General features: G+C 41.0%; 1 protein-coding gene across 1 annotated transcript; it reads left to right on the top strand.

The window, feature by feature from the left end:
* The first annotated feature begins 5,950 nt into the window (after nucleotides 1–5,950).
* LOC137256432 (sodium-dependent proline transporter-like) lies at nucleotides 5,951–17,814 on the top strand. The gene is made up of 13 exons (XM_067794274.1): nucleotides 5,951–6,143; nucleotides 7,150–7,281; nucleotides 7,659–7,938; nucleotides 8,138–8,270; nucleotides 8,488–8,622; nucleotides 8,933–9,036; nucleotides 9,612–9,736; nucleotides 10,546–10,658; nucleotides 11,172–11,303; nucleotides 13,464–13,563; nucleotides 14,013–14,113; nucleotides 16,472–16,645; nucleotides 17,725–17,814. The coding sequence occupies exons 1-13, from the start codon at nucleotides 5,951–5,953 to the stop codon at nucleotides 17,812–17,814; spliced, it is 1,812 nt and encodes a 603-aa protein (XP_067650375.1).
* The last annotated feature ends 1,343 nt before the right edge of the window (nucleotides 17,815–19,157 follow it).

Below are 19,157 nucleotides of genomic sequence, written 5' to 3'. Positions count from 1 at the left end.
TCGTGTTAAGCCATGTTCCATCAAATTCTACCGCTATTACAGTTATATACTTACCCTCTCACGGACACGTACCCTACAACCAGCCTTGAACCTTCTAATTCTAACACGGATTTTGAATCCAGAATTCAAGTGGAAACATGTTCGATTTTCTACTTTTAGTTGTTACTGTTATTTCAATGTTTTTAGCTCAAGTTTAGTTTGGAATCACTTCATATTTGACTGTCTTGTACTCAGTAACTTTGCTAGTAAGAGGTGTTGCTAACTTCCGATGTAACCAACACTATTATCAGTGTATGCAATAGCGTCTGCCCGGCGGCCTGCTGCTTGCTTGTTACATGGCGGGCTTACAACATTATTTTAAAGCCGTCCCTGTGCGCCAATACATTTTCCAAATGTATATATTTGACCATGTCATTGACTACGGGAAATATTTCGAAAATAATTTACAATTGTGGTTGCTAGATGATGTCTGTATAGTTCATGATCAATCAAACTGTAACTTCCACAGATCAACCTACCCATTCATCTAACATTAAATGTGACGGGTCTGGAGTATGCTTTCAGCCAATGAATAATGCCGTTCTTTTCTAATGGCATTCACACTAAATGAACTAACAGTGACCACCAAGTCATGGGTTTATTAAATTTGCTTTTGCACATGTGTATGTTTACCTCACTACAAGTAATTTGATTAATTGGTTTCTTTTAGGACCACATCTCAGTTTCCTATATTTAAAACAGGGCTGGTTGCCTGTTAAGGGGCCGGCAACATTTTCAGTTACCAGCCCTTTGGGCTTCCTGTCTTTTCGTAGGAGAGTTCCATACACTGTTATTATATGTGACTTTACAATGCCAGTAATTGTATGGATGTAGGTATTACATGCTTGTATGCAAACGAGCTGTGTTTTAGCACTACAAATCGATTAGTTTTCATAGTAACACTTTATCTTCTATAATGCAGCTCATTCGCTGGAACATGGGAACATTCCAGGATAGACACAACACATGTGCAGCTGATGATTCTGCCAGGACCTGATCTCTAGTCAACCTCCATAAGTTATATGCCACGAGGGAGCCCGCCAAACCACCCACGCTTCCAAATCTCAAACCGATTGAGTTGTGCCCTGCATGTTACAACTAACTGAAGGTCAAGAACACAGGCAGGCAGGTAAGTGGAGCGTCCTTTCTGCAAAAAAAACAAAACTGTTAGACCGAAACTTGCATTCATCGCTAAAGACGACACGATTCCAGTCTCTCTGGGTACATCGGTGGTTACGTTGTGCCCACAGCAGACGTTCACGTTGATGAAACGGGCTCAATATTGGCCCCCGATAGGGACGTCGAGAATAGAGACCGGCAGCCCGTATCCGATTTCCAATGATCTGTGAAGACAGTCGACCTCAAAACATCTCAGCCCTGGTTCGTGTAACCGGCAGACGATTTGACGGTCTTCTGCTTTTGACGTCACACGTGGACGACCCGATCTTGGGCGATCAGAAGTGGTGCCAGTTTGTTGTAGACGACCTCGCAAGTCATACACAGTACGACAGCTGCATCCCATTGCTCTTGCCACGTCAATTACTGATCTTCCCGCTTGCAACATGCCAACGGCACGTTCATGTTGCACATTTGACAATCGTGGCATTTAAAGTACCGTCAGAACTGTAGTTTACAAGTGTTTTTCCAATTCTTGAGGCCAATGCAAACACGTGCAAATGAGGAAAACCTCCATGTGAAGATCACGTGATCGGTTGCACGTGCAAAACCTGATTTGCCATTAACGTCATTTTCACGACGAAGGGATGGGTTTGAATGGGTGTCTAGAGTCGAAAGATAGGGATCCCATTTCGGATACATAGATGCATCATCAGAGAAACATTATTCATTATTTTCTAAAATTACATTTTGTGAAGTTTCTATTTTGACAGTATATTTGTTTCTCAAACGTTTTCCACTGCTTTACAAGAGTCACCCACTAGGATGTTACTATCCACATAACCTAATAATAGTTGATTAGGTTTACTCAAACAGTCGATGCACTGTCGTGGCAGTACAATTTACCGATCAACACCCGACGATTGTCTAAACTCACTCAGTCACTCACGCACGCACGCACGCACGGACGCACGCACGCACGCACGCACGCACGCACGCACGCACGCACTCAATCCCGGTCACGCTTGACAACCAATCAATGTTATAAGCATTATATACAAATTTTGCACCTTTCCAAAGGCGATAAACAAACGTTTTGCGTCAAATCTAATTTCCTTGCACATTTTGGTTAGTGTAGATACGGTATAATGTGCTCGTGAGACGCATGACGGTTTGTCCTTTCTTAAAAAACTGCAACTGTAATTGAAGTTTTTAGAATTGAAATGGTTTAAAATGGTTTCAAATTGAAAAGACCCGAAAGTGGCTCCATATTCTATGGTAAAAGTGGGCATTTAATTCGCTGATTAAGAACTGCGGTGCATTGAACATGTGTTTTCCAAACATGAATCGATGTCGTTAGGCAGGTGTAACTTCATTATCCGCTTTATGGTAGGTCTGACAATGTGGTGCTGCTTCTAGCCACATTAAGCTTAATTTTCCCGAACATTAAGTCTGTAGTTTCTGATACAGTTTCTCAGTTAATGCGTATTCCCTCACAACTGACAATTGCCTAATGCTACGTCGATTTTATTGGATATTTAGCAACAAAAAAGTGCTTTGAAAACTAAACCACAAACACGTAAAACTTTGTTTTGAGTGAATTAATCAGTAATTAATAAATAATGTATGTCAGTATTTGAAAAACAATGTACATGTATTTCGGTATAAGCAGTTCACAGACAGACGTGCGTGTTGCAGACTACAATGAAGTTGATGAATAAACATGTCACATAATGATTATATATCTCCTCCATTATGCATTAGTCATCTTGCATGATGTAATACTGCCTGTGAAATGTAACACATTCACTTGCCTCCTGGAAGAATGCTAACTTTGTCTGAACATCTGCCGTACTCTTCAAACGTTTGTGGAGATATTGTTGTTGGGTTTGTTATGGATCCAGTTATCTCATCTCATGTTCAAATACATGTACTGATCAGTCGTCCCCAAGCACTACTGGAACATGTACTTCTATACGACGTTTTAATCTCATGCAGCATATGTTGCAGTTGGTTAATTTCTAAAAAGCTCTGTTATTCAGATTCAGATTCAGATTCAGACTCAGATTCAGTTTATTCAGTATTTAGGGCCTTGAGGCCTACAGTACAAATACAGATGTATTCTATGCTCAGGTGGTATGGTTTACATTTCTTACATTAAAACACGTTTTAAATATAGTGTGGTTGATTTAATAACATCAATATTTCTAGAATTTATAAGATGGGACAATGTATGTTTGTCTGTAACAGGCAGTGAGATAAATGGCAGATATTTAATTCTTAAATCGGAGTAAATTGTACACACAAACATTATATGGAATTCATTTTCAATATCCCCTAAATTACAATTACAATTTTTAGAAATGGATACACTTAGGTCAGACACATCCCTTCTAGATTTACGTACATGAATAATTCTAAGATCATGGAAACCTATTCTTACAAAATGCCCTCAACAGACCTTTATCTTGCAAATGCGTGATATAAAATTCAGGCTGTAACAGAGTTTTATGGTATAAGTATTTGCATCATGATTGAATCACCTGAAGTATGGAACGATCATAAACTATATAACTTCGTAGCATGGCCCTGCACAGCAACCTGTTCACTTCTGGCTCACTTGAAGAAAAGGCAGCTGTTGCAAACAATGAAAAGACTATGAACACTTTCGGATCAACGGCAATTGGTAATTGATCTGCAAGCAGTCAGAACTGATGGCGATGTTCCGTGACTTCTAAGCTGGTGTTTACAAGTACACACTTGGTGCTTTGAGATCGTTTTAAAAATGTGTGCAGGTTGCCCAAATGCCACATATGCTGTAACCAACTGCGACTTTGTCACGACACACTTTGGCAGCCCAACGTAGACAGTTTAGGTAATGCTGACTGGTCAATTATATGCCTAAAAGTGGCCGAAATGCCCTTATGCCCACAGCCTGTACTCGCCTTATCCCTGTTCCTGCGGATGTCATGACCCGACGTTGTTCATGCTGATGACGTCATTGTCAACATCTAGTTGTGCAGATGGAAAGTCAAGTGTAGAGTGTAGTCCTTGTATTTCGCTGGTGGGAGACGGCGACCTCCTTCACTCCATGCGTATTTTGTACTAGCCACACCTAAATTTGCTGTTTATATTCTTGAATTAAATACTCTGATTGTCTCAATGTGAATCCTATTCTTGGAATCACGATCCTTGTCTGTAAGAGAAGCTGGAAATGCTGAAAAGGGAAGGCACATAAGTAAACAGCAATATCAGCATTATCAGGAAACGTATGTTGTAATAATTCTGGCATAAGTTATTAACACATCTGCATGTCACATATAGCACAAATTGAATACATTTTTGCAGGAGACATCCCTTTACCATTATGTGTGACTATTTAGCTCACCTTAAAGACACAATGTCACATATTTTCGACAATAACCTGGACTCAATTATACATATTTGCACATATGCACTAAAACTTCCTGTTGATGCAGTAAAAAAGACTTATTACCCATTACTGAAACTTCGAGGCGAACCGCTTCCAAAAAGTAAAAAACGTACCACATATGGAATGAAAGCAATTGCGTTTTCGGTATTTGGTCTCATTCACAGTTTAAGCATAGAGTATTCGTAAATGCGGTCCAGTGGACATGACTCAATGTTGTTCGCTTGAAATAATGTTCGTTGAGGGCTTTCTCCACTGCAAGTTTTAAAAACTGAAATGACAAGTATGTGGAGTTTCAAAACTTGTCGCTCAAGACATATTCTCAAATAAACACAGCAATAACACGACTACACAATGTTTCTAGTGAAATCAAAGTCGGCTGTACACGTATATCATAAGTATGTTGCTGACGAAGCACTATGTTTTAATGGTGATACCAGGTGTTCGCTAGAAGGAAAGCGAGCATCCTGCATAACAAGTTGTAAAGGTTTGTCAGGTGATCACTGTGTTACGGTTAAGAATTTACTGTGACAACAATTTAAGAAATCCCCTGTGAACCAGCAAAACAGAACGCAGACAAGTCGGTTACATTCAAATTCTGTACTATTATGCAAGGAGAGGAAGGTATACAAAGTCACAAGTCAATATAACACTGCTGATTACAAATACAATTCAAGAGAGGCAAAATCTAAGTCAATGGGTCACAAAATACAATATAGCAAACTCACCGAAGTCTCAGTACGAGAGGTAATCAACTATGCAGAATGTCAACACAGCGATCGGTGTGACAGCAGATAATGTAGGTCAGGCTTGGACGGGTTTTGATGATCAAGCGTGGCAGAGATGTAACTCCAGCAAATATGAATGAATGTGAGTATCACCCTCCACACGGCAAGACTTTATATATGTATACACTAAGCCATTTCCCGAAAGTTTGGGCACAAACACTTTAGAATGGCCTAGAATAAGTCTCACGGAAGTAAGCACATAGAAAACTAGGAGCAGATAAATTCCAGAAAACCTGAATCCTAAAAGTGTTGACAGCTATTAAAACGAAATGTGACCCATCATATTTAATATTCAAAACACTAAATGTTGTGACCCAATAATAATTATTACTTACTTAATAGCAAAATATACAGAAAATACATTCTTGTAACAACTGGAATGGGTAGCACAAGTCAAAGTAGCGACGTTTATTCCTCAAATTGTGCAAGAAACATCATAAATGGTGATCACAAGTTTACAAAACAAGCCACTATTCACAGAAGATGTTACGAACAAAAGAGATCTGTGTGCTTTTGTCTTTTTGTCATTAACTATAAGTACAAACGTTTTGTGCTTGTTTTGGGGATAGTTTTAGGCATGGCGAGGAAGGACGACAGTGATGTGGGAGTCCCCATGACAAAGTTGCATTGTCAAGGAGATAGACGTGACCTCACACGACAGAGAGACTCGTGGAGCCGACATCTGGACTACATGCTGACAATGGTTGGCTACTGTGTAGGATTAGGAAATATACTGAGGTTCCCCTACATCTGCAACAGGAACGGTGGAGGTAAGACTATATGTAGTTATTTCTTATAATTCTTGGATACATCTTGGATTGTTATACCTGTATAGTCAGTGACATAAGTCGAAAACACTTACACCATCCAATAAACGAGCTAGTGAAGCCATTTGGTAAAAAGCTGTATTGTCTCGGGTCTTGAATTTCCACGTTATGCTGGATGAATGTGTTGGATGTGCTTGTAGAACAACATGGCCACAGGGTAGTCTGCGGGTTCGGATTAACCCCAATGAACGCGGTCGTTGAGATAGGGTCTGTAAAAAGCCATCGGTCAAAGATAGGAGATCAAAATATATAACATGAAGTCACACATGGATACTCTTCGCATTTTCCATTAATATAAGATCGAGCCAGTGACTGAAAGTCTACCCCAAGTATGTGGCATGAATGTGTCAAATATATCATGGTCACCCTGAAGATAATGACCCCTTCAATAGTTCATTCCGTTCAGGATTCTTGGGAGGGACTTGAGTGAGTTAATTTGGATTTGAACAGAGTACCGTTCACATCACGACGTGCAATAAGAGTGGAAGAGAAACGTGAGGTTTCATGTATGTCTCAGCCGTTCATCACCTTTGTGAAGCCTACGAGTAACCTTGATGCGTGGTGGAGTTAAACCAAGGATTAAACCCACAATCCAGTATGATCCAATAAGGTGACTGCGAATGCGTTTGAGGTCTCTGACACTTAGGCCCTTGATGTTGTTTACAAAGTTCCTTCTTGTTGCATGTCTCTGTTCGTGGTGAGTGGAGATGAGTGCAGATATCATAAAATGGATGGTTACATTGTTGTTCTGACTAAATACTTTGGGGGCATCCCGGGAGCCTTTGATGGGGCTGCCTCTGTTTTCTGCAGGTTTTCAGGATGTGTAAAACAGCACTTTAATTTTAATGTGTTTTCTCACATTGTGCCTTTCTTCACTTGCGATTGTAAACGACAAATTACTCTTTGAAACTCTGCGATTACGTGAACACGTGGCTACACATTCCCTCAGGAGCTTTCCTCATCCCATTTGTCTTGGTCCTGGCCATCGCTGGGTTCCCATCATTCTCCGTGGAGACGACCATATCTCAGTTTTCGGGAAAGGCTGCCAAACAAGTCTGGAGTTTCTGTCCCATGTTTCAAGGTCAGTGATATCAAAGTCCTCTTATTCACAGTAAAAACGATTGTTGGCAGTTGATGAAAATTCAATGTAGACGAGACCAGTTGAGCAGTCGACCTTGAGAGATTGATTTTAGTAGACAGATGAGCATAAATCCAAAGTCGTTCTCTAATTCATACCTCTCATCAACTTCTGATGCCATTAGTTTGGGGGGTAGAAATAGAGCAAATAGTGTTCATGCTTCGACAGGTTGGCAGTAGTGTTCCCTACCGGATATAAGGTAAACGAATTGCATTTTAGAATATTTTAAATTGTTAGCATATATTCTGTTTGGGATTGATCCTAAATTCCTGTTCTTGGAGTAGAAGTATAACTGGTGATGTTTTTGTATTGACAACCAGGGGCTGGCGTTGGCGCTGTTGTGTGTGCATTCACCTACATGCCCTATTACAACCTGTATCTGGCCTGGCCCATCTACTACATGGTGAAGACCTGCTCCAGCGTCCTGCCCTGGACAACCTGTGGCAACAGCTGGAACACCGAGCTCTGTGTGGAAACTGTGAATACAACGTATACCAGTAACAAGACGGACCTTGCAGGGAATACGTCATATACCATCACCAACTCCGAAAAGTGGGAAAATGTGACCTTAGCTCACACACCTGCGGAGGAGTTTTGGCAGTACGATGTATTTGTGATGATAGTTTCAAAGAATGTATGTATCTATGTGATTCAGGTTTTGCAAAGACCATCCAATTCATTGCGGATAGGGTTGTAATCTGTCTAGAGTTGCGTCTCTTAGTCCCAAAACTCCAAAACAGTTCTTACATATTCTGTGGGCTGCACTTGTCACCTCACCTACCCTGTATATTGCTTTCAGCTACAATGTCTTGGGTGTCTCAACAGGCTTGGGGGATGTGGGGTCTGTACAGTGGCACATCGTTGGATGTCTCTTTCTTTCAACCGTCATAATCTTTATATGTCTTATTCGTGGAATCAAGTCTGCTGGTAAGGTAATGTTCATGGAAATGTTCTCATAACGGCACACATCTGTACTTTCCAAGTTAATACTTACTTTCAAGGCTAATACTTAATTTCCAAGCTAATACATTTCCAAGTAGATACTTCATTTCCAAGCTAAAACTTAATCTATGAGTTTTCAATCAGGCAATATGGAAGCCATCAGGTCCCAATACATCCTTTAGCATCTAGGGGTTTTCTTCCCCGCAGGCTGTCTACGTGACTGCACTGCTGCCGTACATCCTCCTCATCTCCATCTGCATCACAACACTGCTGCAGCCAGGTGCTCTAAATGGCGTATATTACTTTGCCATTCCTGACTTCAACAAACTACTTGATATACAGGTGTCTTTTTTGACGAAATCTAAATGTAATCATAAATCACCTCTAATGGCGTGGTATATCGTAATATTCCCAGCATATCATCCTCATGTTTTTATGAATGCCTGTCACATAGTATAAATCACTCCTAACATGCTGAACATTCTGTAACATGCTGGATTACACCTAACTAGATATCCGCGAATAGCTCCAAAAATGCTAATGTAACTTAAAGCAACAATTGCTCTCTCGCTCACTCCCCGACTCATTCAATCATTCACTCATTCATTCACAAAGAACATTGTTTGACGATGAATTATACTACCGCGTCCAGGTGTGGTTGGAAGCATGTTTGCAAGCATTCTATTCACTGGGTGTTGGCCAAGGGATGATTGGGACTGCTGCCAGCTACAACAACTTCCATGAACCATGCCTACGGTGAGTTACAAATACAGCAGTGCAGTAACATGACATAGTATCAACATGAAAACTCACATGACTAATTCATTAAGACAAAAGGATTGGTGATTACTTCTGTGTGCTTTACTAAGAGCCACTAAGGACACAGATGTTTTGTTATATCACTGCACCGTCAAGGAAACTTTCCCCAAAGTATGAGGTCACATTTGCAAATTACAGTAGCAATGTGAGGACCATGTCTAAAAGGGATGAAACCTAATGTCACAAAAGGGTGCAACTGTATGACAAAGTCTCTAAATGAAACCTAACGTGATTGGCTTTAATTACATCCCAAAACGTTGCACAAACCTTTGTAAAGTTAAGTTTCGTAGATCTAGGATAGTTTATGTTCCGTGTTCAGGAACGAAAAGGCTGGATGTAATATACGAAACCGTTCAGAGACGTTTTTAATATGTTTGTTTATTTATTACGTTATTGAGTCGATTTACGGAAGTCGATTTTCAACTTTACCTGCCCCAGTGTTAGAAAGTGATACAGATGAATGTTATAAATGTTATATCTGTTATATCTGTTATACCTGTGTGTGCTCACAGAGATGGCATCATATTGACGATGATTTCCGAAGGAACCAGTATCTTCTCTGGCCTGGTGACGTTTGCTGCTATCGGAGTCATGTCTCAGAAAACTGGTGTTCCCATTGAAACCGTTGTCACAGGGGGTAGGTTATTTATATTTTGGCAAGACAGCACACATTGAGTTGTAAGAAAGGGTAAAGATTGATTTTCAGGTACTTTTCCAGAACTGTATTGCTCGTATAATAGGTTTTGATCCTGATAGGTGTTTTAAAGGATGACCCCTTGCTGAAGACAAGGTTTCACAACTAGTTTCAGAGTTGAGTGGTGTATTGGGATACAGTTGAATCTTATGACATGAGATAATGCCACGACTTGGGGCCGCGGTGTAAGGATACAAGCTAAAAGAAGCAGCATTGTTTCCTCAAATATCACTGAACATGATGTCTCGTGGGTCAACCATTTCATGAAAACGTATTGGCAAAGTTTACCTGTTTGTATATACAATAGACGAACTGATTGTAACTGTCGCTGAAATGCAGGCGAAGTTCGGAATTTTACTGTGTCAATTATAATAATATAATACAGACTTTCTGACACTCTGGGTAATGCAGAAGGCTGCAATGTCGGGCAGCCACCATATTCCCTGGAAAGTTCTTGGTTCGACTAGGCAGCGCTTCCTGGGAGAAGTCCCATTCGCTGCCTGGGCTGTGTGTAGAGGGGGCAAGTGCACTGCACTGATGACCGGTCTGACTGTGCCAGGATCACCAAAACCCTCTCTGCTGCATTTCTATCTTTATCTGTAAACCATGATATAATGGGTAAGGTACTCAAGATCCATACGCAAAATGGCTTGAAGACGCTTTACAAGACGTATCCTTTTATCTGATAAGCAAAACAAAGTGCTTAGTTAATTCTGTGTAGGGTTATACTGCATATGATGTTTCTTTTGAAGGTCCAGGTTTGGGATTTGTGACCTATCCAGACGCTCTTGCACAACTTCCGTTCCCTCACCTGTGGTCATTCATATTCTTTCTGATGTTGTTCATGGTTGGTCTGGATTCACAGGTACAATGCATTATTTTCACAATACAATGCTGTAATTTATCATGACAACATATGTGAAAAAGCAGAATATTGCTTTCGTTTGGAATTGGAGATTAGGGATTCCCGATTAGACCAGCTTATTCTGGTAGTTACCATATGGGCACAGTATCGTGTTTGAAGCATTAACGGGACCAACGCTTTGGTTCAGATTCAAGCGTTTTAAAGGCCCCTTCACCTGTGGAATAGTATGCTGCCTGTGCAGTGCTGACGTCAAACATACCAAACTTAGAACGGATATAGCAGACCTGTATGCATGTGTCGAACAAGTTCATAAAATTCTCTTTTTCTCCAAACTTTGTTAAAATGTTCAGTGTATTATCCACAAGCAGCAATGCCACTGATGGAATATGTCTGAAGGTCATGTTATTTCAACCGCAAAGTCTCAACATTAACAACGAAGTTCAGAGTAAAAAATAGTTTATGAACATATTACTGGTTCTCATCGATATATACCGTCAAGTGTTGTTCTTCCAGTTCCTGAGCACTGAGGTCATTATTACTGCCCTGATTGACCAGTATCCGAGGCAGCTGAGCAAGAAGAGGATGTTCCTTACAGGCGGATGTTGCCTGACAGTATTTCTGATTGGAATCATATTCTGTACCCAGGTCACAATGCTTACCTGTTCAACAATTCAGTAGGACAAGAAAGAAGCAGGATTTTAGCAATGCTTACGACTCATGGGTACCAATAGAAAAGAACATAATAAAATTAAGCGACTGCGGCAAGGCCGTCCATGTTAAAATGAATACATTGAGAGTGAACCCTATGAAAGCAAAGAGTGTTATACATGTATCAGTGATTGTGGTAAATGGAGTAGCAGCAACAGCAGCAGCATCTGTAGTAGTAGTAGTTGTAGCAGCAGCAGCAGCAGTAGTAGTAGTCACTGGAAGGCAAAAGAAACGTCGTTTGTAAACGTGGTACTAACTGGTGTAATTTTACACACCATATGTATGACGACTACAATGAATAAAAAACAAACTGTTACTGGATAAGCAATAGTGTAATATTGCATTTCTGGTTACTTGAAACATCGTAATCATCGATGACGTCACTGAAGGGAGCGAGAGTCAATACCGTGTGTGACCACCGTTGGCAGTGACAACTGCAGCGAACCTCCTGAGCATGGAGTGTACGAGCCGATTCACAAGGGCCATAGGAATTTGTGCCCTCACTCTCGGGAATGCTGCCCATGGTTGGTCTCCAGTTGTCGGCTGTGGTCTGACGTCATTGAGGCGTCTTTGGATCTCATCCCACAAATGCTCAATAGGGTTTAGGTCTGGCTCAGGGCTGACCATGGCATGGTTTCCACATTGTGTTGATCCAAGAATGCGCTGGTGAGTCTGGTGGTATGTGCACGTGCATTGTCCTGCTGGAAAACATGGTTTCGATGATGTGCAAAAAAACCCGGCACAACATGGGGTCTAAGGACTTGATCAATGTACCGGGCAGCTGTCACACCATTCCCTCGTCCTGGAGCAAGATTCTGGAAAATTACAGGCCAAAGTTTCCGGTTAAGCCTGATTCCACCCCATACCATGATGCTCGGACCACCCCAAGCGTTTCTCTCCATCTCACAAGCATCTTGGAAGCGTTCTCCAATACGACGCCAAACCCTAGTCCTCCCATCGGCTACAGACACAATATCGAATTTCATCTGAGAAGATCACTCTTCTTCAACGTCTCTGATGCCAGTGTTGTACCCAGTTTAGACGTTCACGTCGGTGACGTTGTGTAAGAACTGGACCATGAGCAGGACGTCTACAAAACAGATGGCTGGCTTCAAGGCGTCGCCGAACTGTACGGTCGCTGATCGCTCTTTGATGGATGCCTATGGTGCCTACAGCTGTGTCTGTTGCCCTACTGAAGTAATCTTGCACGTGTTGATGGACGATTTGACGGTCTTGGCGTTGTGTGGTTACCCGAGGACGACCACTACGTGGACGGTCATTTGTGCTATTAGTGGCGTGGAATCGCTCTCTGAGACGTTCAATCGTTCTAACAGAACAGCTGAAATCAATGGCGATGACAGAAGCGCTTTGTCCAGCATGAAGACGTCCGATGGTCTGTTGACGTTGATCTCTAGTTAACCGTGGCATATCTGCTGTAGTCATGAAACGACTGATGTGCGAGCAGTCAGGGTGGCCATTTATACTCTGGATGCCCATGAGATGCGCGTGCATTGTGCTTTCAGTGTTGAGTTTGGGTGAAGTGATCCTTGTCCAAAAACAGTGAAAAGTAATCAAATTTTCAAGGAAAATGTTTTCGGTCAAAACTTTATCTTTTTCACTTTAAATAATGTTTCATAAATGTTGGTTGATATTACCAAATGTAAAACACTTGACCTAACTATGTCATTGATATAAATTTCATGAACTGAAAACCACGACTTTTCTTTTGCCTTTCAGTATATATGGCGGGGTTTTGAGTTGTACTAGTTGACGTTGCTGTGATGTCATCGGCAGACCCATTATTTGTAGTTGCTGTGGTAGCAGGTGTAGGAACAGGGATACAGGCAGCGGTATTGTCAGCAGTAAAAAAGGAAAAGTGAGTCAGCGTTGTTGGCCATGATAGTATCTCTTCTTGTTTGATGGACATTTTAGATGTTAAGTTGATGAAGAATGAAGCTTTGTGGATTTACAACTCCTGTCATTGCGTGTGCCTTCGCAGAATAAACGGAGTTGTATATCCATAAACACCATTTTTGTCATCCTTCATAATATATCTTCTTTGAAAGACGATATGGACTTGCTGACTTCCTGTTACAGGGAGGGCCATACATATTTCAGTTGGTCGACTGGTACGTGTTGTCTCTAGGACCCATGGTGACATGTTCCATGGAGTGCATAGTCGTGTCGTGGATATATGGTGTGTACCCCAATGTATCGGTATCAAGTGTATATGCTAACTCTTAAACGTGTTCAAGGACCACGTTCTTGAATTGAATTTTTGTCAGCCGTCATCGTTGCTCATATATTAAATATAAATCACTGTCCTAATCTTATGTTACGGTTTACAGTTTGTTGGTGGAAGTATGTCTTCAAGGCACATGCTAAGAACAGAGACATGTTAAAACTGATGATAAAATTTTGCAAGCGTGGATCACAATATATAGTTTGTCACTGTATCTTTAAACTTCAAAATATATTTCCAAGGAAGACGTCGTACAAATAGATTACTTGAATATTGTACATTGAGTAGAAAGCCATGCACAGTTGGTAGCAACATAGTCATAGTAGAATTTACATATTAATAAAATGACACAAAATAATCTGTGTTCCAATGTTTGTCTTCAGTATGAACATATGTTCTGTCAGGTATAAGACGAATCAGCAAAGACGTTGAGATGATGATTGGCAAGCCACTGCCGACGCCCTTAAAGATCCTCTGGGCTCTGGTAACGCCGACAATCTTGACAGTAAGTACAAAACAGTTGCACGGTAGTGGTGGTACTTATGTCTCATATAAACATATGACAATACTTGAGTAAGTTTACAACATATGTGCAAGAAGTCCATCAGTATTATGACAGAATAAGACATGTCTGAGTACCTTTCCAACCACCGCGTTGTATGTATATGTTACAGTCAATGTCTACAATTAGGCAACGTGCACAATGACTGAAACAGAAATAACCAGTCAATGTGTACATTGTCTGATTCACTCAGTCATTGTGTTCATTGTCTAACAATTCCAGTTATAGTTTTCATTGCCTGATTAATCAATCCAATTATTGTACAGATTGACTGATTGTTGAACAGGAATTATTGAGAAGACAAGACTAGCTATGGTTTCGTTCCTGTGATCACTGAGGCTTCATTTTAATTTAAAATTCAATTTATAGTATTATTTATAGTTTGGATTAATCCAGTCTTCCTTAAAGCAAAGGCTTCCATGGAACTAATTAAGCAGGGGTTTCCTTCTATGATCACTGAGGCTTCTTTTAATAAAGTAATGTTCATAGTTTAGTCATGATTCTTCCTTACAGCATAGGCTTCTGTATAAGTGCTAGCGCTATAAAATATAAGTATTTTCTTACTAGACTTGACATTCATTCTTGTTGTCATCATGAGTCTGCATTTCGTAAACATCCCCTGCGTAGACGACAGTCCGATTAAAAATTAATTGCATTGTCTAAAGAAGAGTGCTATAATTTGACTGAAGACGTCAAGGCTGCACTAGGAGATGAGAAGAAGACGTTCCGGCAGTATCGCGTTCTCGTGATGTATGAGATCATGCAGTGTGGTGAAGTTGAGAAGTTGAGAAGAAAGAGAAAGCCAGAATCAGTATCTGCAGTTAGCTATTTCACTCATATTGACGAGATGTTTGATATCATAAAACGCTCCCACATTTCTACTGGTCATGGAGGTAGAGACAATATTGTAAAAGCAGTTAGTGAAAGATGCAAATGTCACACATGATGCCACTGAGTTATTCAAATCCCGTAGGATAGAATGTCAACAGAAGAGGAAACGTGTCACACCAAAAGTACATCCCGGATGGGACTCAACTAAAAAGTACCAGAATTTGTACTTTACTAAGAAAGCGAAATCCCAAATATGACATATTTAACAAAAGTGTTGTGACACCTATCGTTTCCAGTGATGACTTGTCCAGTGGACAGGTAAATCTTGTGGACGTGCAGGCAATGACCAGAGTAACAAGTGGATCCTGGTTTACCAAGATCACTTTACTAAATTCTGTGTCCTTCGCCCAGTCACCTCCAAACGTGCCAGTAATGTTGTATAACAACTCATGGATATCTTCGTGTTACTCAGAGTTCACTGCCTATATCATCACTGAAGTTGATGTGGTCAGACTTAATGATGGTGCATGGCAAACCCAGACAGAACAAGGGATCAGTGGAGGGGTCTAACTGTGATGTGAAATATATTAGTTGTAGTTTGATTGGGAGATCATAATACCACTGAATTGCATGTAAGACTGAAGTTTGTCCAGTTTCAGAAGCTACCACTTGACCATCATGACGACAGTTGATGTGTATATTTGTTACGAAGCTGGTACTATTTTTATCAGTACGCCGTGTGTTTAATACTGATTGAAATAAGGGCGTCTGTGCTTCAATTAATGTATCTGTTCGTTAATTGCCACAAATATGTTCCAACAGAACGAAACGCAAGCTAATCTTGTCTTGTCAATAATCCCTTTTCAGCAATCAGAGACAAACAAAAACTTTTGTCTGGAAGCTTTTGCTTTAAGGAAGACTGGATTAATCTGAACTATAAACATTACTTAATAAACAGTGATCACACAGAACGAAACTAGTGCAAATGTGGTCGTCTCAATAATCAGTGTTAAACATTCAGTCAGTCTGTACAATAATTGGGGTAATTAATCAGGCAATGTACACAATGCCCGAGTGAATCATGGACTGGTTATTTCATTGTACACATTGAGTGTAACATATATACAGTCTGTTATAAAGTGTGCTTGGACCTGTGGCCATTACACTGAATAACCTTCTTCATGATCTTGTTAAAATGTAACCTATAAAACATTCCCAAATTCAAAGGCAGTCATCTGACAATCCTTTGTGTATGTTTGTCTGATTAGACACTACTCATGCCAGTACCCTACACCAATGGGGAAAAGTTTAAAGTAAAATTTGTTTTTGCACACCGCAGTCAAAAAGCGTCTTCAATATTAAGGCTTTAAGCATGTGTCCGTAAATATATCGATGCCAAATACATACTGATTTACTAATTATACACTTTTACCGCATCAAAGCTCCTCATGATATTTGTTACATTTCTAGATGACTTTCATCCTGGCACTTCTCCGCTACCAACCGCCGACCTATGGCAAGTACGTATTCCCCAGCTACGCGTCTACAATCGGCTGGATCATTGCAGTGCTGCCCCTTCTACCGATACCCGTCTATATGGTCATCACTGTCAGAAAGCACATGGCGACCAATTCCTTGAAGAAGGTAAACACGCTTGTTCGTGAACAGTACTGAATGTTGAATAATAATACTAACATCAATACTGTATCGCAATGTTAACACGAGATATACATTAGTCAGTGAGTGTAAATATCCCGTCCTACCCCTAAACAGAGAAAGCCCAGCGTTGGCCCCCCATGGTTGTTGTTTTTGTTTAGAGTAATATATCTTTATGTGACGTATCTAAGTTGGTTTCTATACATACTGCCGATGTGACTTTACCTCACTCACTCACTCGTTTCGGCTTTGCCCCCCCCCCCCCCCCCCCCCACAGTATTTAAAGCGACACAATGGCCTTTCTTGCCATCATTTCGCCATGTTTGTTGATTTAACTCACACATACATCCACTGTGCGATGAAGTGAGTGGGTATTATATTATGCCGCTTTTAGCAATATTCCAATAACATACGGCGGGGAATAAAGAAATGGACTTCACACATTGCATCCATATGGGGAATCGAGGTCAGGTCCTAAACGTGACGAGCGGACGCTTTAACAATTTGGCTACCCCACAGCCCTGTCCGACGCAGACTATGTAGAGTGTTCATTGTTTTGAACAGACCTATACACATCTCAGCCGTATTCAAGCCAACGTATCCAGGATCATATATGTCCAAGCTAAACCCTGTCCTTCATGATATGACCAATGAAACCATTTTTTCCATGATTACACGATGCCATTTAGAAAGTGGTCAAATGCAACATATGTCATATTTGGGATTTCACTTTCTTAGTAAAGTACAAATTCTAGTACTTTTTTTCGGTTGAGTCCGGTCCTTTTTCTGAGGGTGCGGGTTCGAATCCCGCATGGGACTCAACCGAAAAAAGTACTAGAATTTGTACTTTACTAAGAAAGTGAAATCCCAAATATGACATATGTTGCATTTTTTCCATTACATTGTCCATCCCTTCTGATTCTGATGTGACTGGCAAGATTCAAAAGAAACAAATGTGTGGACATCGCTGCTGAAATGTATTTGCAACGCACCAAACGTCAACTAAACAACTTATGTGCCGGAGAAACATCATGTCCTTGAGTGATACGACTCCCTTTCGTTGACAGAGTGTACGTCTTGCCTTGACGCCAGATGATGAATGGCGACCTGCAAAGTCCAGATGCCGACAGGATTACATTGATGAATCGACAACATAACAACTACCCCTAAGGACAACCCTCACGGTGCTGTTCAAACTGTGCTGAAACTTTAACGTTTGAACACCCATTTATTTTTGACTGGCTACACTAACTGTTGATGTTTATACAATTATAACTGCTACCTCCCAAATACATGCAATCATAAACGCGATAAGGTTTGTGCGGCAATTTCTGTTGTTCATGTTGATACATGTATGTTCTGCTTACAAATTTTACTTTGTTGTAGCTATACAGATTTTTTTCAAGAGAGAGTTAAACTGCGCCTTGAACAGTTATACAGCTTTCCAGCTTAATGTGAGTGGGAATCGCCAAATGTCACAGTCTGGTGAAGGACAAGTAAACCCACATTGACATGAGTGAGTTAAACGCCATCTTGACCTTAATGGGAGTAAAACCCAAAGTGACGGAGGTAATTACACCAGTGAAACCACGTGCAAGACCTGGTATCTGAACAGGCATTGGTTTATTGAATGCCCAAGGGACGCAACTCTGCACCGCAAATTGTGGCGCCTCAGACGACAGTTTCAAATGCACCAACAGATCGTATGAAGTGATCTACAATGGCAGCGGTCGGGTACCAGTTGATGAAATAGCCTGAGAGTTGTTATGCCATCTCTTCTCACCGGTTTACTAAGTTCTGGAAGAAACATTGTAGAATTCACTGTTTCGTAAACCAGAAGAACTGAAGGTCAAATCGAACTATTTCTAGTCGAATTTGCTAAAGCAGTTTGGTGACTGTATGCTACGTTCAGCCTTAACTTAGTCCTCTTTATTCGATTTCTGACTTTTTATGTCAAACCCACACGTTGTCAAACCCAAAGGATATCATGACATAAGCGTTCTGTAAATGTCTGTGGTGATCAAACCAGAAGAGTGGTGACATGATGGCGCTGGTATTTTTTTCCCTCGAGCACTGGAAGTCAGTCTCAACAGCGCATCGTGTTTCAATCTCAACTCCCTTGGGAGTATACAACTCTTGCTGCTACTTGGCGCACCGAGTTTACTGTGGCTCTCCCATCCTAGCGAGGTACTCCATTAACAGCTGGGTGGACTGGGACACATAGTCACAGTACGTTCTCCAAGTTCATTGCACATTGCTGTACCCGCAACTAGGTGTTTTCACGTGGCCACCATCTGGTCATCTACCAACGGATTCGTGGGTTCTTTTAAGTGCACACACCCCCACCCCCACCCCCACCCCCTCCACACACACACACACCCGTATCACCCCCGTATTGTGCAAGTACGATCAAGTATGTTACCAGTCATGACTTGTGTGCAGCCAGTATATTCCTAGCGTGCCTATATCCCAGATCAGTTCACTGAACGAATCGTGTTGT

Source organism: Haliotis asinina, chromosome 11 (assembly GCF_037392515.1).
Source record: "Haliotis asinina isolate JCU_RB_2024 chromosome 11, JCU_Hal_asi_v2, whole genome shotgun sequence".
NCBI classification, from domain to species: Eukaryota; Metazoa; Mollusca; class Gastropoda; order Lepetellida; family Haliotidae; genus Haliotis; species Haliotis asinina.
The sequence above is the reverse complement of the archived record's forward strand: the minus strand, read 5'-3'. Positions and strand labels throughout refer to the sequence as shown.

What these genes read in the sequence shown, in the direction of transcription:
- LOC137256432 (XM_067794274.1), top strand. Translation starts at nt 5,951, where the DNA reads ATGGCGAGGAAGGACGACAGTGATGTGGGAGTCCCCATGACAAAGTTG. An exon ending in CTGCAACAGGAACGGTGGAG is followed by an intron (nt 6,144 to 7,149) that starts GTAAGACTATAT and finishes ACATTCCCTCAG; the next exon opens with GAGCTTTCCTCATCCCATTT. An exon ending in TTTCTGTCCCATGTTTCAAG is followed by an intron (nt 7,282 to 7,658) that starts GTCAGTGATATC and finishes ATTGACAACCAG; the next exon opens with GGGCTGGCGTTGGCGCTGTT.